General features: G+C 44.8%; 1 protein-coding gene across 1 annotated transcript in view; it reads left to right on the forward strand.

Moving 5' to 3' along the window:
• LOC147678858 (uncharacterized) overlaps nucleotides 1-22,261 on the forward strand; it is a 121,333-nt gene that overhangs the window by 27,661 nt on the left and 71,411 nt on the right. The window contains exons 3-4 of the mRNA XM_086946291.1: nucleotides 13-105; nucleotides 21,998-22,168. Of these exons, the coding sequence (XP_086802417.1) occupies nucleotides 13-105; nucleotides 21,998-22,168 (264 nt within the window). The remainder of the gene's footprint in view (nucleotides 1-12; nucleotides 106-21,997; nucleotides 22,169-22,261) is intronic.

The following is a 22,261-nucleotide window of genomic DNA, read 5'->3' on the forward strand; positions in this document are numbered from 1 at the left end:
TTTTTTTAACAGGTCCTCTTATTGTGAACACAGTGTTTTCATTAAGAACTAAAGAAAAGCAAGAGCTTTGTTCCATGGACAAGTGGGCGGTCAAGAGAAGACATGGTATGCATTGTTCCTAAGTGAGACGTGTATTGTTTCCAAGGCCTGATGCTGGTCAAACCATAAAAAAGCCACAAATACATGCAGTCTCACCTCTTCCAAGACCTCAGAAGGGGTTGTGCACACCAGTGACTGCAGGTAAACTAAGGCCAAGTGGCACAGTAGGAGACTTGACAATAAGGGCACAAAGGGAGAAGTGCCTGGGTCCGCCCCTTACGCCGACTTCTCCTTTCCCATCATAACTGGGGATACTGAGAAATGTCAGTGGTTCTTCTGTGATGAATGTATGAAAATGAGGAAATTATGTGAAGGTAAACGTATGGAAAACAGAGCACACAAGAGACTTATTCAAGTATAATGAATAGAGGTGCCAAAGTGAGTAATAAAGTAACCATGATAACGAGAATGATGAGCAGTGGCAAGAGAACCCGTATCACCTGGAGAGTTGTGGCAAACATAGGCACCAAACAGTGAGATTAAATAAACAAGCCTGAGTCAGGAAAAAGACAAGCTAAGAGGAAAGAACTAAGAGAGAGAGAAAACGTGCCATCCACAAAATAGAGGTAAATAAATATAGTGGCAGGAGTTGCGGAGATTGCAGCCAATCAGTGGTTCAATTAAGTGAACCATCCATCTGTATCAGGAGAATTGGCCACTCGGGAAGCGAAGGAAACATTCGGAAAGAAGAGACAGCCATGCACTAAAGAAGGGCAGAGGAAAACATGGGTCATTAAACGCCCATGAGTCAAGTACAAGGGCTGCTAGCGACAGAAAGAGGTGAACTGCAAGGTCAGAGCTGCTTCCTAGAAGTGATGGAGAGAAAGGTAGCACTCAGTGGCTTCTTTGTACTGTCATGAAGACCGCGCCCCGGCCGCCTTATCTCAGAACATTTGAACATATGAGTCTGTCAGGGGTTGTGCCATTTGGCCTGCACTTACATTACAACTGGTATGCTGTTTGATGATTTTCTGGTTTTATATTGTTAATTCTGCGTGGTGGAGCTGTGCTGCGATTTTGTAAAGTGGGGGTGTGTAAGGATTGTCATACTGGTTGTTTATTTTTGTTAAGAATACTGGAAGTCTGAAATGTTTCTGGAGAATTAATATGCCTGTAACTTAGTCCCGCCTCCTCTCACACTGAGCTCTTTGCACCCACACAGGTCACCTTTGCTCTCTTGCCTACAACTTCTGCCCACACTGAGCCCCACATCCTGCACCCCCCTACATGCCCATGTTCACAGTTTGCCCTCAATCGTGATCTCTCTTGCACCTCTCTAGCACATCTCACACTTACATCACATCCTTCTGCCACCCAGGATGCATATAAGATTGGACTCTGTAGTCTTACAGTTGATATAGAATTATGACTATTATAAGAAGAGGGCGCCCTCCTGGCAGCAAACTTACACAGAACCAGAAAGAAAACTATAAATCAATGGCAACCATGGATGTGCAGAATCTTAAGGACAGAAGTGGGGACTTGGAGAAAGAATAATGGGGACCGAGGAGACAAGACCTGGATAGGGTGACATGGAAACCAAAAGCACAGGAAGAGAAAACGCACTCTGAGTGTGAACACTGGTCAAGTAGATTAAGAACAGTGCAAATGACCTAGAGCAATCGGACAAGGTTAGATGAGTCATCAGTCCAGAGATCAAGGAAACAGACCTCCCTCTCCCCACCTAACCACAGATAATTTAGGGAAACTCTGACTGTCCAACCCAACACTGAAGTGTCTTAGGCTCAATCACCGCACAGTCATTACTCGAAAGTATGCCCATTGAGATGCTACAAAAAGAGCAACAATCCTGCTATTGTTAATGAAGCCCACTAAAACCCCAAAAATGACAAGCAACGTAGAAGCCACGCTTGCTCTCCATGGGTTAAGCTCCTTACACTCCGAATCGTACTACACAGACTCCAGCTGGCCAGCGTTGGTGGATAAGCACACAATCGCAGACCCAGACTCTTCAGCAAGAATTACCTGGCAAATGTGCACTGTTTAAAACATGCATAAACCAACACACAGAAAATACTGAAGTGTCTCCTGTTGTCCAACTGTAGCGTCTACTAACCAAAGATAAGTGCTCGCACTTGGTAAAACACTGGTGCTGTTCATGGTTCCAGATAAGAGTCGGGGATGTATTTTAATGGTCAAGTAGGGTAGAATAGCCAGAGAGTTAAGCCTCAGTATCTATTTTGCAAAATCCATTCCAATTCACATGAACTCAAGCTTCTTTTCAGGTCCTGAACAGTGCAACTCCACTAATCATTTGTGGGACAAACGCTGATATACATAGGCATTACCATGAAATATTAGAGTGATGTAGTACCTGCCTCATCTCCGAGGTTTAATTTCTATTTTGAAATGTGTGAACCTTCAGAGTCATTGAACAATTATTGACATGTTCTGCATGATTTCTATTGTTTGAGGAAAGACGAGCAGCCAGTTTCAGCCTACATTTCTCACCTTGGTTTGGAAGTTGGAGAAAGTAGCACGGACGGCAGCTCAGGTAGGACACAAGCTTCTAAGATCTGTTTGTACTATCTGTTTGTTGTAAGAAAAGAGAGGAACCCCTTGAGTTCGTCAAGGGAAGTGGGGTGTTGGACCCAGAAATTAGACTAGTTCCCTTGAGACATATACAGGATAAGCTAAAACTTAGCTTTAAAGCAACCAACGATAAAATCATGAACTAATACAATTCTAAACATAAGGTACACATTCCTGTTACTTTAATAAATTGATGTGTACCTTATGCTAAGTTTTAGCTTATCCTGTATATGTCTCAAGGGAACTAGTCTAATTTCTGTACTATCTGTTTGTACTGTGCTGGTAGAAAGGGAACTGCTGTTTGATTTGAGGATGAAGATAGTCTGTACCGTGGCCTGGAATTTATGGAAAATGCCTCTTACTCCGGAATTGATGCCTTTTATCCTGGGTTGAGTTTGGATGTTGATGGCCTTGCTTCCTTAGGGATTGCAGGAGGCAGGTCTTTTCTTTACCTGGATTGGATGGCAATGTCCTTTTTGTGAGCTTGGGTTGGCTGGAGATGGCCTGTTCTTGGGCTAGGATTGGATGGCGATAGTTTTCTAGGTCTGGGATTGACTAAAGCAAGACCTCTTTTGTTCTGCGCTTAGATGCAGAGAGGTCTTTTCTCTCCAAGGGACAATTTCTTCCGATGTGATACATTCATGGTCCGAGATCCCTTCTCATGATGTCACACAGCTTCTTATGATTGCATAGTAAATGAAAACCCTCTAGTAGGTATGCACTTGGTGATGAGACTGTTGTACCTGCTACGAGATCCTCATTACTTCACATCTGTTAGGATGTTATTGCTTTTTTTGTAGAATGCAGGAACATGTTTCAAATGAATATTGAAAATTACAATATGATTCAGTGCGTAAACAAGGGGTAAACAGGCTAAATCTTTCTAAACCGAAAAAGTCAAACAAATGCTCCACATGAATTCAGGGGACCCCTCTCCCTCTTTCCCTGCTAGACCACCAGTTTAACATCATCCACAATGCTGTGCACTAGCCTAGTCCATTGGTTTTCAGCTCTGGCCTTTATTTTTTACCTCTTACTTCTTAAGATAATGTTTTTATTTTGCTTATTGGAGTTTTTCTGCAGTTCCTTTCCGATTTTCTGTTTGAGTGCTGTTTGAAGCCTTACTTTAAAAAATCCCCACCTGTAGTAACACGTACATGCCCAGCCTCATTACGTACTCACCTATACAGTTATACACACACCCACTCACTTATTCATACATATACTAACACATACTCACTTATCTATACTTAGAAATTCACTGAAAAAACCAAAGGTTTCAGGAACGTTATTGTTAGGCTGGCATTTCACTCGTACCAAACCAGAGAAATTCATCTGTTGTAGTTAACTGAGTTAACTATAACTCGTGCCCCCGCACTGTACTGCTTATGACCTCACATATTACACCACTCATGACATGGTCAGTGACATCACTGATGACATCTCAAATGACAACACTGATGATATCGATATCACTAATGGTGAGGTCCTTAGGGGCCAACTAGCCCTCCTGTTACCTCAAGTAAGCCCCACTCAGCTGGATTGCTGAGAGGTGTTTAGAGGCCACTCCCCCTTTATCCACCACTCTAAGCACGCCTCCTGGTGCACTGCTGCTTCGAGAATGAAGTTCACTTTAGTCATGAGGCCCTCAGGACGCAAGGGGACCTCATTGCCCCACCAGCAGTGCGCCAAGAGCTGTGTTTTCAGAATGGTGGAAGAAGGGGCATGGCCTCCAACCACCTCTCAGCAATCCCACTGTGTGGGGCTTACTGGAGATAACAGGTGGGCTAGTTGGCCCCTAAGGATCCTCAAAAGCGAAGGGGACTTCATCCACCAATCAAGAGCGCAACAGGAGGTGCGTTTGCAGAGATGGGGAGAAAGGGGGCGGGGCCTTCTGACAGTTGCCTTGTAACAACAAAGGGAGTTTGGCCCATGCGGACGGAAGTGGGGTAAGGGCCCAAATACTGTATAAAAAAGGAAGGAACCCACACTTCAGTAATTTCACACCATTCAACTTAAGGTGAAAAAAAGAGAGATAAACAAAGTTTAATATGTTTATCCGGGCGATTAGTTGCGCCGTTTTATTTTTTCAATTTTATCAAAAAATGAAGGGTCACTTTGGTCTAAAGAAATCACAGTGTCTTGAACGTACTAGCCACCAGCGTACAACAAAAAACTTAAATCAAACAGTGCATCAAAACACAATAATTTTGTACAACATACAACGTGAATTCTGAAAGCATACTATGAGTGAAACTTACAGTGTGTAAAAAAACACAAATTGTGGCAAATTATTACAGCAGAAAGGGGGAAAAATATATATATAATCATATATTTCAACATGACATGATCAGAAAATTGTTAATTGTTAAATGTAACCAATAGGGAGTCTATTGATGAATCTCCAAAAGGAAACAAAACCACCTCTCGGTGGCCTTATTAGCAGGCTTGTAGTTCCTAACAATTTAATCTGTTTGTCAGAACTGAGGACTTAATCCTGTCCGCCTACGCGTTTCGAGTTTGTGATGTGTCTTCTCAAACTCTCCTCAGGGCAAATTGAATTCTTTTCCCCGTTTATTAAACCTATTCATAAAAACATAAAGGTTTGGGGGACACTTGTTACTATTAGCTCCCATCAACCTAATCTCGCTTTCTCATACATACTACTATTAAAGTGACACATACCTCCGGGGAATAGAGGTGGTACAATTCATCCAACCCACATATGTCGGTATCAAAGGGGTTGGTGGGTTCTGTGCGTGCAGGGAAAATCAATGGTTTTGCTCCGATTTTCAAATCGCTTTCCACATAGTTAACTGCAGGTAAAATGAGCATATTACTCGCTGTTTTCAATGCGGGAAATATAACACTTTCAGGGGTGTTAGAAACCAATAGTCACTTACTTTGTTTGTTTTTCTTATCGAAAAATCAGAATGCCTTAGTTCAAAAGATTGTACCGGTTGTCTTTCAACAGCGACTGGTGCCGTGATTCTGTTGAAAAAAGCACGGGCGGCAATTAGTAATCACTCGGGAGCTTCGAGCTCCTTTGTAAGTGCACAGAGCGCGCGTTGGTGTTTACCAAAGGCTGCGCTTGAACGGGTCGACTTTTTTAATGTTAACCGCTCGTTCCAAAATGGAAAGGCGTGTGCGTCTTGTTTGGGCTTCGCTTTGTTACGCGCTGTCAGTTAGCAGAGTGCTTGTCCTACCTGGCGCAGCCTTTGGTAAACACCAACGCGCGCTCTGTGCACTTACAAAGGAGCTCGAAGCTCCCGAGTGATTACTAATTGCCGCCCGTGCTTTTTTCAACAGAATCACGGCACCAGTCGCTGTTGAAAGACAACCGGTACAATCTTTTGAACTAAGGCATTCTGATTTTTCGATAAGAAAAACAAACAAAGTAAGTGACTATTGGTTTCTAACACCCCTGAAAGTGTTATATTTCCCGCATTGAAAACAGCGAGTAATATGCTCATTTTACCTGCAGTTAACTATGTGGAAAGCGATTTGAAAATCGGAGCAAAACCATTGATTTTCCCTGCACGCACAGAACCCACCAACCCCTTTGATACCGACATATGTGGGTTGGATGAATTGTACCACCTCTATTCCCCGGAGGTATGTGTCACTTTAATAGTAGTATGTATGAGAAAGCGAGATTAGGTTGATGGGAGCTAATAGTAACAAGTGTCCCCCAAACCTTTATGTTTTTATGAATAGGTTTAATAAACGGGGAAAAGAATTCAATTTGCCCTGAGGAGAGTTTGAGAAGACACATCACAAACTCGAAACGCGTAGGCGGACAGGATTAAGTCCTCAGTTCTGACAAACAGATTAAATTGTTAGGAACTACAAGCCTGCTAATAAGGCCACCGAGAGGTGGTTTTGTTTCCTTTTGGAGATTCATCAATAGACTCCCTATTGGTTACATTTAACAATTAACAATTTTCTGATCATGTCATGTTGAAATATATGATTATATATATATTTTTCCCCCTTTCTGCTGTAATAATTTGCCACAATTTGTGTTTTTTTACACACTGTAAGTTTCACTCATAGTATGCTTTCAGAATTCACGTTGTATGTTGTACAAAATTATTGTGTTTTGATGCACTGTTTGATTTAAGTTTTTTGTTGTACGCTGGTGGCTAGTACGTTCAAGACACTGTGATTTCTTTAGACCAAAGTGACCCTTCATTTTTTGATAAAATTGAAAAAATAAAACGGCGCAACTAATCGCCCGGATAAACATATTAAACTTTGTTTATCTCTCTTTTTTTCACCTTAAGTTGAATGGTGTGAAATTACTGAAGTGTGGGTTCCTTCCTTTTCTGACAGTTGCCGGCTTTGTTTTTTTGTGGTTATTTTAAGAAGGGGGGCTTTGTGGCCCCCCTTCTTTGATCTTTTTGGGCCCGGGTTCCCATTCCCTGGGGCCTCACCCATTTTCTTTTATTAAAACAAAATGGAAGGGGGGTGCGTGGCCACCCCTCCGGAGGGCGCTATATGCCCCAGGGACACCATCCATCAGGGCTGGACATTTGTCTAGATTTTTAAACGGGAGGAATCAGCCAATGTTTTTTCTTTTCAACACCGGGGGCTGATCGGCCACCGTTCAGGGCCATTTTTAGTCCCAGGGGCCAGGCTATTTATTTAAAAAAAAAATTATTTTAAGGGAGCTCGGGCCGTGTGGCCCCCCCTTCCCAGATCGATTCTGGCCCTGGGGACCTCATCCCCTGGGGCCCACCCTTCGAAAAAAAACTCTTTTTTTTAAATGGAAGCGGGCTTTAGCGGCCCCCATCCCAGGCCATTTTTGACCCAAGGGAACCCATCACTGGGGCATGGCCATCTCCTTTGGGACTGCTAGTGGAGCCTGAAGGCCCCCATGTTCCCGGCCAGGACCCCTCAATGCTGTTTTAGGTCTCGCCCTCGAGACCTATTGTCGCCGAGATGCCTCTCAAGGGAGACAAACCGGGGCACGCGCAGCGATTTGCGTTTGTGGACTCGCACGTCCAGCCCGGAGCAGTGCTAATCTTTTGTTCCCCATTCACTCGCAATCGCGCGCGCACTCACACAGCCACACACACGCATGCACAATCGAGCGCACACACACACAGCCACACTCACCCCCCTACAACTAAGCCCCACCCGCCCGCTCCACTCACCGGGCTACAGACTCCGTCACGCGGGGCTTCCCTCACTTGAATCGGCGGCCTCTGCTCCTCCTATCCGTTTGCTTTACTCTGTGATATACGAGGCGGTGGATGCTAGGTTGCGTTCTGAAAACGTGCTCCGTACCATTCCTGCGCGTATGGTTCTCCGGGGAACTCTGCAATTCCTTCATAGCTTGGACCAATAGTTAGTCACACAGAGCAGCCAGACCAACTCGGACACTGCAGCTGCCCTAGTACTGACCCTACTTTAAGATGCACCGCGTACACGCGCATCCCGTACAGTGAAGCACAGATTCCGCACATGCGCAGTGATGTCACTCCAGGACCGCCCCAACTGCGGGAGGGGTGAGAAAACGCACCCTTATCAAGCGGTGACGCCCACTGTTTGCCGTCCCGAGCCTCCTGTCAGCTGTGCGTGTCCTGTCTCCCCCCCCCCCACCACCACAAAGAGACCTCCCTCCCGGGGCACGTGCGAGATTGACAAGCGGTGGCGTCAGGTACGGAGCGTCAGGTGAGAGACCCCCAAGGGCACGCAGGGGCCGTGCGACCACTGTGAAAGGGCGCCTGGAGCCAGCCTGCGGGTTAGCGGCAGCCCTTGCACCAACTCCCGAGAGTTCCTTCAGTGTTCCGTAGTGCACCACAGTAGCAATCCACCTGCTTGGGAGCCTGTGCCCTGCACCTGCAAGCTGAGCCCCCTCGCCACCAGTTTCACGGGCTCCCTTTGCGCTCGGCGTGTGCCCTCTTCACACACAGGCTGGTTGGTGATCCTCTGGGAGCAGCAAACCGCGGATCTTCTCGCCTCAGAGGGCGGATGCTGCTGCCCTAGACCTTGGCTCTTGGACCATCTCTGACCCTGGTTTTCTACCCTTCGCCACCCCAATGTTGACTCTTTTGAGCCGGACTGCTTTGCGGCCTGCCCGGCTGCGGCTCTGGTGCTGGCCCGGGACTTGCAGAGCACTGGATACCCACCCACGGAAGGAGCCCATCGAGGCGCTAAACACCGCACAGGGTGCCCGGGATTTCATATACAGCCTGCATGCCACCGAGTGGAGCTGCCTGCTGCGGAAGCTGCACCGGTTCGAGTCCATGGCCATCACCCAAGGTGGGTACTGCCGGGCACAGCCTGTGGGTGAGGTTGTCAGGTATATTAGAAGTTGCAGCTAAAGGAGCACTGCTGGGCTGGGGCAAAAGATGGGGAAACTAGAACGTCTAATCTGTAAAATGCAGTCTTTGCAGTTCAGGTTCAGATAAACTGGTGTGAAATTCACGCGCTTAGCAATGTTGATCGATTGCTCTCCAAGGAGGGCATATGTAACTCTTCAGCTTCTGTGTAATACTTTGTGGCTTGTTTGTGTCAAAAAGTGATTCTTTTTGAGTCCGGGTAGGCTTCACTGGGAACTTTGAAGCTTGTCTACCTAAAGTGTTCACATTTGTGCAAAACTCAAAATAATGTGCATGGTCTGGTCTGCTGATTCGTTTTATGACATAGCTATCTTAATTTTAGAATAAAGGTAATTTGAGAGCGCAGGCACACCCACCCATATCCCATCGTTTTCACTAATGTTTAAGCAGTAACTATGCTTACTGTGACTGCGAACACAATTATAGTTGCCCATCCCCTTCAAACTGTATTATTTGTATAGTACCGAATCACTCTATAAAGCAAAGAAGGAAAAAAAATCCTGCAACAACCCCTCTATAGCCGAAGTCAGAAAACAGCAGCAATACAAAATGTTCGTATCAGTTGCTTTTCCAGTAAAACACATGAAAAGTGAGATTAAAATACAATGCACACTACAAGACACACTATAGAGTTCCAGAAAAAAACCTTTAAAACCATTCTATTTAAAAACGAATGGAGGTCTTTCTGCAAGGCAGGATTTTGCCTGTGGTAGCAGCATTGGCCTGGCTGTGTGGTATAGGTGACTGATTTGTTTAATAAGCTGGTTAAGGCGCCCAGATACAGCTAGGTTTGTAGTGTGCACCAGGCATAAAAATGCAATATCACTCCTTAAAATGGAGAGCAAGGGAAACAAATTAAGTGTGTGTGTGTGTGTGTGTTTATATTCACATACAATGAAGATTTAATCATACTTCAAACTTAAAATTGCACCCATGCTAATCAATTAAATGTAAAGTTAGTGTTTTTTCTTAATCAAATCACCCTAACCAGACAACCTCAATGCCAAAGGTCTGTACAATGGATCAAACCAATAATGGTGCTTGAATGCACATTTATAAATAGAAAATGTGAATGTACCCTGATGCTTTGGGGTAAAATGGCCCTTCCATAACTTTTTTCTGACAATGTTAATTGAATAGTAGACTGTTCAGGAATAGCATCTGTGGGATCTGTCATGAAGCCTGACTATCTGTTGAGATTGTTGAGCCAAATGAAATCAGTCATGTGTGGAGAGTTTTCTTTAGTCTAAAAGGATTTCCAATGAAGATCTGGATATATGGCTTTTTTCTGTGAGTCAACAGTTAGCCACCCAAGTTAGACTGGCATTCCAGAGACATGATCAGATTGTGCAATCCAGATGTAGTGCAGATGGGTCTTTTCACTCCTTGAAGTTTCAGCAATAAATGTTGAATTACCTAGTTCTCCCTCTGTGACAAGTTTGACATTGATATTATGTGTGCATCAATGATAACCTACACATTTTTTTAGGATAAGCACGCATGAACATATAAACCAGTTAACATCTTTGTCCTTTTGCTATCCAGCACCGCATCACAACAAGTTGGCTTCCTTTTAATGGTAGAAATATAGTGACTATGGTGGTGTAATGATAAAAGGGTTCTAAGTCACACTGATCACTTCTCTGTCAAAGTTCCAATAAAATTTGAAGGGTTGGGTCCTTTTTTCTACACTTTCAATTGACATGTTCCCATATTGAAAAATGATGACATTACTGACTCACTTTAACAGACAGATCAGTTGCCCATCTATTTTTACCATCCCATCATGACTACATTAATGCTCTGTCTTTGCCTATGGCTTTCCATACATTTACTTATGACACCGAACAAGGTGGTTATTAATCTAGTTGCTTCTGAAGAGGGAGAATAATTCACATTTAAGGTTAATACTGCACCTGAATAGCCCGTGCTTTAGCTCTCTACAGGCTGCAATGCTGCCTTCAAAACATGAAATATATGCTTCAGCCCCCTGCTGATTTCAGAATAACAACCAAAGGATACCAGCCGATGATAGTTCTCCGTTTAAGTGTTGAGGGTCTTGAATAGGCACCTCTTCACTTCTATTTCTTATTGGTATTTAAGAAGGATCTTAAGGTTAAGTACAGACTTCAGATAATCAGTAGAAACACACCACTTAAGCCTTCATTGCGAGTGCCCCTGAAATCCTCTCTCTAACTTCACCCTTGAGAGTTCCCCCGATATTGGAGGCATCAGCAACTCCAAGAGGGAGTATTTACTGGAGATTGTAAGTGAGGCACCGAGGGTCCTTTAAGAAGCAAGTAGTGACCAGGGATTCGGGGCAAGAATCCCCTAATAATGCCTCATTTTAGTCTTGATTTTCATCTGGAGATTTTTGCCTGCTTTTAAGCTGTTGAAATCTCTATTTGAAACACAATGGATCTGCAGTCTTCCTGCAGATCTCCAAATTCCCTTGGTGCTGGTATCTCCTGTTACTGACCCTGAGAGAATTAAGTTCGGCCTTGCAATCGATGCCTCACTGTTAGAACTATTCAAAGTAATAATGCTAGTGATGGCTTGTAAATGTAAATGTAAATGTATTTGAGCTTATATAGCGCACAGCTACCCGCAGTGGGTTTCCCGGTGCTTGCTTAGGGAACCTGTCCTGTTATTCCCCTGTGAGATAACCCCGGCAGGGTATCCACAAGGTGAAAGCCAGGCATCCCGCCGCGAGGGGCCGTTGTGGAGATTAAGCAAGCTATTGCCCAGAGTCGCAGAGTGTGAATCCGTGAGTCGAGAAGGCACCGGAGCGAGAATTATCGAGTCCGTGGAATTTTTATCCCAAGACCCGCCGAGGCGGGGAATTGAACCCTGGTCCAGGGCCGATCTCAGCTTCCGGGTCTGTCGCCTCTAACCCCTGAGCCACACTTCTCCTTGGACGGTTGTCTTGAAGAACATGCTGAAACATTTATGTGTTATAGAAAGATGCTGAATAAAGAAAGTGTTATGAAGGGATGCATTGCCATTGTGAAGAGTAGCAGAGCCATAAGGAGAGGCTGAAGAGAGGGCAGCGTAATCGGGTCATGATTAAAAATATAATCGCAACATGTGAATTCTGTGGAGCTGCAGGAAAACACGAGAGGATGCCCAAAGGATTGTAAGCGCCGCAAGCGGATACTGAAGAGGGATGCTAAGGAGTTGCAGCAATGGGGAGAATGCTGAAGAACATCAGCGGAGTAATTTGCGCCCTGTTGCCGCAGCAACACAGCGCTTTGCTAACAAGAATCACCACCACTGTGGTAAGTCCAAAGGTTTGCAGTACTGTGGGGCAATCGGAAGGGTGGCATCATCACAAGGGACGTTAAGAAGTGGCAGCACCATTGGATGGGTATATAAAAATAGTAGAGCCACAGGGGCATGCTCATCACTGAGCTGACCTTGTGAATCAACTCCAACTGTGACAAAGTACCACAGATCAATAAGAAAACCGAAAACAGCAACTATAAAACTTAAAAATAAATATGGAGTAATGAGGCAACTGCCTCGGTATCCAAAACACACTATTGTCAGATGCCATCTGACAGACTAAGAGAAGACTCAGACTGGGGCATGCCGAAAAGTGGTACCACCAGGGACAGATGCTGGAGAGAAAGGAGTATCAACTGGATGGCGAAGAAAAGGTGAGCGGCTAAAGTACACATGTGTAACCTTGTTAAGCGTTTGTAGTGCCGCTACTGCTTTGAGGGAGGTCAGTGCCTCAAAGGAATGATGGTGTCTGAATAGAAGAAGTGAGGCAATACACTAAGGATGCGTTCAATTACTAGGGAGGTTACTACGGGAGGATTAATGCTTCATAGAGTTGGAATTAGAAGGCTAATTGCAGAGCTCTGAACTTGGCTGCCTGTGTGTCGACAGAGGTATTGCTGTGCAAAGCTCTGCACCGGAGTGCCTCTTACTTTGCTTGGTTTTGGTTGCTGAACAGGACTGTCTGTGTAGAGAGCTCTGTACCAGGCTGCCTGTCTACAGACCAAGCTGACCCGGTCTACCTTTTGTGAGGGCCGTGTGCATCTGAGTTGTAGACTCCACAGTGCATCAAAGCCTCCTTGGATTACCGCGCAGATAAAGCCAGTGCAACTGTAGACCACGGTTGCTTAATTTTAGCGAAGAGGAAGATGAAATGTTTTCTTTTCCGCCAAGAATGCGCAGCTGCACAGCTTCATCTTTCATTCTGTGTACAGGACTGCCTACAGCGCAGCCTGGGCACTAGCCCCAGTTGCTTCAGTCTTGATTGTTTCTAGCACGCCTATATTGTGCCGTGTTTGTTTCCATTTTGTATTCTCAAATTTGTTACATATCAAAAGATTTGAAACGGAAACATGTGCAGCAACATTTTCATAATTATTTGGCACACAACCCAGAAAAGTCATGTTTTGTAAAATAATGTAGTCCGTGCCATCCTGTTATGTTGGACTTGGCTGTAAGCCGGTTTGTTGGCTATAAACTAAAAACAAAGGCCCCACTATTTGGTTTGATTGTTTTAGTATTGCGTGCATGGAAAAATCACTTGCGCACTACGGCACTTGAAACTAACTTGATGTCGGCTGCTAGCGTAAACTTGAAATGAATGGCCTTAAGTGGTAATGTGTTTAACTAGGTTGCTTCCACTCGGAACAGAGACGCTGCAACAGTTTTGCAAATATTATCATTAACATTGTATGATATGGTAATGTGCCTATTCGTGTCAAACCTCCATGTTAAACAGTAGATATTATAGAACCCAGCATAATGTGCTGCATGGCTAAATACTTGGAAGGTCCCAAAGGCGAGACCGATTGCATTGAAAATGCTTGTTTGGGCTAGGCAAACAGGCCTAGGGGTCAGGGTGTTTCTACCCTTTTGGGGGTTAGTTGCCCCCAGGGACCCTCAGGATACAAGGGGACTTAATCCCCCAACTTAAAATGCGCCACAGAGCATGTTTGCACACTTACATCAGGCCCGCCCCCTGCCTTCACCACTGTGCAAAAGCGCGTTTTAAGTTGGGGGATTAAGTCCCCTTGAATCCTGAAGGTCCCTGGGATGCAAAGAAAAACCAAAGGAAATGATGGACGGAGCGTTGACAATACAAGCACTCGCCACCAGTCAACTGATCTGGGATTAATCCATCAGTGTTCTTTAGCCCACTCTGCCACCCCATTTCAGACATGGCCATATGCAAATCAGTTTGACCCTGTGCCTCATGGGAACAGTTCAGCCCGAACTGCCAAGCCATGCCTTCCCTGGACCGGAAACAAGCTACCGAGGACCGGTTTCTGGCATTTCAGCCGTCTTCAGCCTGGCTTGCTTGAATCCAGTGGCAAAATAAGCAAGGGATGCAACTAGCCCACTCAGTGCCTCCGGTAAGCACCACAGAGCTGCGTTGCAAAGAGGGGTAAAAAGGGGCGTGGTCTGGCCTCAGACCACTTCTCTGTAACCACAGGGCATGTTAGCACACATGTCACATCAGGCCCCGCCACCTTCCTTCACCACTGTGCAAAGGCGCCACATGACTCATTTTAAGTTGGGGGATTAAGTCCCCATAAATCCTGAGGGTCCAACTAGTCCACCAGGTACCTCCAGTAAGCGCCACAGAGCTGCGTTGCAGAGAGGTGTAAAAAAGGGCATGGCCTTGGACCACCTCTCTGCAACGCAGCTCTGTGGTGCTTACTAGAGTTACCTGGTGGGCTAGTTGGCCCCCAGAGACTCTCAAGATTCAAGGGGAATTAATCCCCCAACTTAAAACCTGCCAGGGGGTGCGTTTGCAGAGTGGTGAAGGGAGGGGGCGGGACTGATGTGACGTGTGTACTTATCCAATCACTCTGCCAAAACCCAAGCACTTATAAATTCACCATGCACTCTCCTTGCAGTACTCTAATCTTCCAGTCAGTATCCATGTACTCATGGAATGGTCCAGGCACTAACACATGCACAGCTACAATCCCCTAAGCACTTCCCATGCAGACCTCAAACCACCTACACACTACTGATTCACTCCTCCAATTACCTCGGTAGTGCCCATGCACTCCAGAAATCCCTCTGTCACTACCCAGGCACTCCCCCAATCACCCAGTCAGCACTATGTACTTATCCAATCACTACGCCAAATCCCAAGCACTTATAAATTCACCTTGCACTCTCCTCGCAGTACTCTAATCATCCAGTCACTATCCATGTAGTCATGCAATGATCCAGACACTAACACATACACTGCTACAATCCCTGTGTACTACTCATGCAGTCATCTAACCACCTACACACTTATCATTCGCTCCTTCAATTCCCCTGGTAGTACCCATGCAGTCCAGCAATCACCCTGTCACTCCCTGTGGAGTCCTCCAGTCACCCGGCCACTACCATGTACTAATCCAAACACTCCGCCAATACCCAGGCACTTATAAATTCACTCAGGCACTGTTATGGCAGGGTTTTTGGCTCTATTTAGCAGTGATAAAGACTTTTATCTTGCTCACATCTAGGATAGGTATTCTTAGCTTGTGTTGGCCCTTTTAAGCCCTTTCTTCCAGACCTAGAAGAGGATAGCTGCTTAATATGATGATAGATCCCTTATTCTTGACTCTAACCTGTCTATTGCCTATTGGCTTTGACATACTTGCTTATATTAGACACATTAGTATGGTTTATGTAGGTATTCTGACAGAGCTAAGGGGTATTTCATCCTTCTCAGGCCTACAGGCCTAGAACTAGAGGGACTCCATCTTGATGAAGCTGAGAGGCTTTTTAGAGTAAAGGTAAAGTTTATAGTTAAAGCTGTTGTTCGCTTGGAGAGAACCGGCTCAGGCTGGCCCTTATCGAAGGAATGTATTTTTCTCCACTCCGAAGACACAACTTCAGGCTGGCCAGCTGGGAACGTGTCCTTGGTACGGGGAGGTACAAGAATTTGGTGGGCGGCAGGTTACTGGCCGTAACTTTCCATGAAAGGACAAGCTTCCATATTAGCGAGCTACAGGAGAGGAGGAGTGTTCAGTTCAGTTTGTGTTCATTCCAGCTTGTGTGCAGTTCAGCCTGGAGCTCAGTTCAGCTTGGAGCTCAGTTCAGCTTGGAGAGAGAACAGGATGTCTGCTGGAGCTGCAGAATAGAGTGCAGTTTTTAAATGGAGAAAGAAGGCAGACGATTGCTGAAGATGAGGAGAGAGAGAGCAGTGCAGAGAGCATCAAAGAAGGCTGTCAGCTGGAGCAATTGAACCAGAGGCGTGATGATGTGGTGAAGGAGGGAGAGACAGAGAGAGCCCTAATCCCACCAGAGGCAGAGAGAAATCTTCCTTCTAATAGGTGAGGTAGTCTGAACTAATCACACTTACATCTTAATCTTATCTTTATTCCCTAGGCTTTTGTATTGCTAATCCTTTTCCTTGCAGCGGTGTGTTAAAAGTTCCTGTTACCCCGCAAATAAATTGTATGTTTAATCCTTTTCTTTCAGCGGTGTGTTAAAGTTACTGCTAGTTATAGAGACCCCATAGTTTTGTATATGTGTATTTTATTATTGTTACAATAAACATCCCCATAACTACAGTGCATGAGTTTTTTTATGATAAAGCTAGTCTGGCTTCTAGCCAGTTGCCGTTGAGCCACTGATGGATCAGAAGGGAGTAGGAGCGCTTAAATCAAGAAATAACTCAATCACATAGTGTGTATATCTTTGTCCCCATACAGTGAGGGTAATCTCCTTTCCTAGTAGGTATTACTGTTTGAACAGATGCTACCCCTGATCAGGTAAGTGATAGTGAATAATTAGGGAGAGAGGAGACCTGCAACTAAGGGACCAAGTTAGTACACCCTCCCATAATCCTGTAAACAGCGTCTTCTGTTCCAAAGCATAGGTAACCTTTTTCCTCCTAGTCAGATGTTACAGCCAGAACAGATGCTGCCCCTGATCCGGTAAGTCTGAATAAATAGGGAGAACAGGGAGCCCTTGAGCTAGGGAATTGTTGACACTAAGTAATTCGGCTATCCCATAATATTATTGTAGTAGCAAGCCCTTAGTGAATAGGGAGAGACAGACTTCCCAACATATAACTGAAGGTGTTCATAGGAATGTGGTCGTCGTTGATATGCGGCGTTAGTGAGAACGCTGGGGTGGATTACCAGCGTGTATACCCACAGGATTGTGGCTTGTGTAAGTGAGAGCGTCAGGGGGGATGACTGGCGTGTAGGTTTGCCGGATTGTAAACCGTTTGGAAAAGAGAGCATTGGGTTCTGCAGGCCCATGTGTAGACGCACCGGATTGTGTGTCATATCTGCCCTGGGGTAGATTAGTCTGGGTCTGAGTGGCCGCGAGACTATAAGGTATGAGTGTAGTGTAGGGCATGGATATCCTTAGTAATCAGTGAGTATTCTTAGTATCCCTATAGATTTAGTGGTGTTTCTAATAATATGAGCTTGTATATTGCGAGTTCCCCATCCTCAGGTAGGTACCTAGGTTCCTGGATAGATGGTCCTGAGGAGGGATGTGGTTACGTTCTGGCTGGGTTGGAGGGGCCCCTAGGGGCTGATCCCATCTAATCAGAAAACCCGGCCATGACAGGCACTCTCCTTGCAGTATTCTAATCTTTTACTTATTAGCTATGTACTCATGCAGTGATCCAGGCACTAACTGATTACTGTTACAATCCCATATGCCCTACCCGTACAGTCCTGTACCCACTTAGACACTTCTCATTTGCTCCTTCAATTCCCCAGGTAATACCCATGCAGTCACACAATCACACTGTTACTCCCTGTGCACTCCTCCAGTCACCCAGCCACTACCATATACTAATCCAATACTCCTCCAATATCCAGCAATTATACGTTCACCACTCACTCTCCTTGCAGTACTCTAATTATCCACTCCGTACACATGTACTCATGCAGTGACCCAGTCACTAACACATGCACTGCTGCAATACCTTGAGTGCTACCTATGCAGCCCAGTAATCTCCCTGGTATAATCTATGCATTCCTCCAATCACCCAGACAATTCTATGTGCTTATCCAATCACTGCACCAAAACTCAAGCACTTATAAAATCACCATGCACTCTCGTAGCACTCTAATTATCCAGTCACTACGCATGTACTCATGCAATGACCCAGGCATTAACTCTTGCTAAATACAGAGGAGGTCATGCTAATCTCAGGGGTACCCCAACGCATAGTGTTCCCTAGTGTATGTAGGTGTTTTCACTGTATTCTAAGTGTCTTTTAGCATAGCACTGGCTCTAGGCCTGGTTAGTCAGAGTCAGTTACCACCAGAACCCATCAGCAAAAAAGTTGGGGGCACAGGAGGAATTCTGCTCCTCTGTTGGTTCTTTCTGCACATCTTTTCTTCTTCCTGCACTTTTCTTCATCTTTCTGGACTTCTGTTGCCTCTTTCTGCATTTGTCTTGCTTCTTTCTGCGCTTTTCTTCCTCTTCCTTCACATGTCCTACCTTTGTAGGCATAGTTAGAAATTAGCATTTAAAAAACCTTATTCACTGAAAAAAACCATAGGTTTCAGGGACCAACGTTATAGTTAGTTGGAGATTTCACTCGTACAAAACCATAGAAATTCCGCTGTTATAGTTAGTAGACCTAACTGTAACTCGCACCCCGCAATGCACTGTTGATGTCACATATTACATCACTCATGACATGCTCAGTGACATCACTGATGACATCATTCAGTGAATGTGTATTTCTGTAAAGTATAAAAAAAGATATATATATATATATATAATATATATACACATATATATATGCCAAGGTATATTGAAGTATGAGTGGGTGTATGAGTATATATATTTGCGAGTGCACCCTCGCAACGGAGGCACCCGCCTGGGAGTGCGGCGCTTTGGTGCTTTCTGAGCTGTAATATATATATATATATATATATATATAACAGTTCCTCCTCAGCTTGCTCTGCGCTCGCAGACACCGCCTCCACGCCAGCAAAGAACGAGGACCGGACCATCAAAGTCAGCAAGATGGAATTTTATTGAAAAAAACAGAACCAGCGACGCGTTTCGGGCGGAAAGCCCTTGGTCACGCTGCTTCTTCCTACGATTAGTAGACAAAGACACGGCTCAGCAGCAGATGATTTCTTCGCGTTTTATATTTACACACCAAGTGCAAAAAGAAAGTGCATCAAATGGACGGTCTACGCGTTTCGGCTCCTGCCTTCAACTGGACCATAGAGTCCACAGGTCTAGACCTTACTTAAATACAGTGATAAGTGTAAGTACCCTTTACTATTTCCATGGTCATCTAGACCACCAACCCTGCATAGTGGACAAATGGATAGTACATGTTTGTAGTTATTACACATAGTTATGTACAATTTACGTGAAGTACAAAAAGTAACCCTGAACCAACAATTTTAAATAAAGTATTTACAATCAGATCCAGTTCTGTCTATATACAGTAATTCAATGTTGAAATATATATATATACCCACCCACCGGAGGGCGGTAGCCTAATAAAAGCGCAAGCAGCATGGCGCACCTTGATGAACAGCCTATGATTAAGGGGCAGGTGCCCTGAAATGCGTAAGGCCATGGAATTTAAACGGAATGCAAATTGGCTTGAAATAAATGTTTTGGATAAAGTTACCTGTTTACCGAGTGCCTCCTTAAGCTCAGGAAGTTTTTTTGGTAATACAATACGTGGCAGTCCGGCTGTGGAGTGATGAAACCACCTCGTGTACTGTGAGAGGTCCAGCGGGGTTTGGAATCATGCCGAGCCTCGAATGTGGGGCAGAAGGTTTCAAAATTTCAGGTCGACGTGGATTCCTGTAACCCACTGGAGGGTATGAAATGTGTTTCAATAACTTTGAGGTGACACTTTCCACCAAAGGAAAATAGTGCTGTGCGATGAACTGCAGGAACCAGAATGCAGTAGTATTCACTCACTAGAGAGAAAGCCCACCGCAGGGCGGTAACCTAAAAAAAACGCAAGCAGCACGGGGCGCACCTTGATGAGCAGCCTATGATTAAGGGGCAGGCGCCCTGAAACGCGTAAGGCCACAGAATTGAAACGGAATGCAAATCGGCTTGCAATAAATGCTTTGGATAAAGTTACCTGTTTGCCGAGTGCCTCCTTAAGCTCAGGACGTTTTTTTTTGGTTTTTATATATATATATATATATATATATATATAATATAATATATATGCTTAATTTAAGCCAGTGGTTTCCAGTGCACGACATTTATGACAGTCCACCAGATGGTGGCGCTGTTTAGTCTAATTACTATTCTGCACCATTCTTATAGCTTTAGGCGTCCGGAATTGTCTGAACTGTCACACTTTTAAGAGTCCAATAGTAATTGTGTTGGTACTGTTATTGGCAGTGTTTGCAGGGGCAATGCGTGGTGCAGTCTGCAGTGGCCTCCTGATAAGGGCCCCGGATCTTGCATTATTTACAAATTATGGACTGGTTATAGTTGGATCAAACTTTCCCTAGATAGGGCATTTTTTGTTTTGCTAATAAATTTGGCAATGTTTGACCAATCTTCATAAAACTGTCCAAAAAACAAAAATCATCCCTCTCGGCGCCTTCCTAGGAAATTTTAGGGTGATTTGTAAAGCAGAGGCCGAGAAAAAAGGTGGGGTGATCCTAATACACATTTTCCACATGCAGTTTCTCATAGGAACCCTAGACAACTCTACAACGAAATGGGTGAACAGAATTATCCCCTTCCACGCTGGGCTAATTCCCCGCGGTGCGGGGGGGGGGAGGGGCCGCGCGCGGCGTTGCGGTACTCATGACGAGTCCAGCTCGTCATGCTACACAGTGGAGCTGTGCTCATGACGAGAAGGACTCGGCATGGCTCCGCCCTCTCCTTTAGAACGCCCGCACAGGCGGGGAATTCGCCGCACGTTTGAAGGCCGCAGCAGTTATGACGAGCTCAGCTTATCATGAGCACAGCTCCACTGTGTCTCATGACGAGCTCAGCTTGTTATGAGCACAGCTCCACTGTGCCTCACGACTAGCTGAGCTCATCATAAGCATGGAAGGGGTTATACACCAAATTTGCCACAAAGCTTAACTCCGAAATCGTGCATTTGTGATTTGGTATAAATCTGTTCTGTATTTTTTGAGAAATTAAGGCTTTTATATTTTAAAGATATCTAGTGGAGAGACTCCCGTGGGATCTCGCATATTAAATGATCATATCTGCCAAACATCAACAAAATAAACATTGACAAAAATGTTGGGCAGCCATTTTAGGATTCAAGACCTAGTTCCTGTGTCCTGAAACCCCCACCCCAAATACATATAGGTGGACTTCTCCCACTATAACTCACACCTTTACCGTGCACTGCTAATTACTTCACAGATCACATCACTCATGATATGGTCAATGCATTACAGCAGAAGATTCTTTAAACATATAAACTGGTGTGATAACAGGGCCCGTGTCAACATAATCCAACACTGCACTGAGATAAATGTACATGCTCAGCAGACTCGCTCAAAAGAAATGGGGCCGTGTGTGGAGATATATATTTCTTTTGCAAAAAGTGTTAGCATTTTGAGAGAAGCTTTTTTAAAACCCGGACCGTCTGGGCGAATCCTGGCCGTCCGGCCATCCTACTCCTGCGTTATGACCCGCCAAACAAACTGTAGCTTTCCTGCACTTGCTGACGTTTAAACCAGGTTAAACTTTATCCTCTGGGGACATCTAATGCTCTACCTGGTTAGAAGCAGAAACTGGAGCTTTAGTTGAGAACATTGTATTCATGAGCTCTTGTATGTGTTTCCTTTCAAATTATTAGGGGGATCGTTTTGTTGGTACCGACAGTACCTGGGAAGACCCTTTCATAGGTATATGCATGTAAAGTTATCAGTCAGTACCTTGAATAAAGCATGGAAAGAGATCCTTACCAGGCTCTTTGACACATTTTGCATATGTGAACTGACACCCCCTGAGTGAGTTATCTCTTGAATAATATGCGTGCTTCTAAATTTGAATGTCTTGTTGAAGCCTCTTTACTTTTATTACAGAAAACAAGCTCAATCCATTCCCCATAAAGTGTGAAGAAGAGACTCATTCCTGGAATGAAAAGAAAGCCAGAAACACTTGTCCTCCTGGGTGCCCTGGATATTTTCTCCCAGAATGTGCTGATCATTCAGGAGAATATCTTACAAAACTGTTGCACACATCTTGGAATAAAGGTATTTCATTGTCCGAGTTGGCGATGTGGGAGCTTGGGAGGATTCGAGAAGCTGTGTTGTATTGTTAGCTGAGATAATCTACGTGACTTAATA

This window comes from Lissotriton vulgaris, chromosome 12, assembly GCF_964263255.1.
Source record: "Lissotriton vulgaris chromosome 12, aLisVul1.2, whole genome shotgun sequence".
In the NCBI taxonomy this organism is placed as follows: Eukaryota; Metazoa; Chordata; class Amphibia; order Caudata; family Salamandridae; genus Lissotriton; species Lissotriton vulgaris.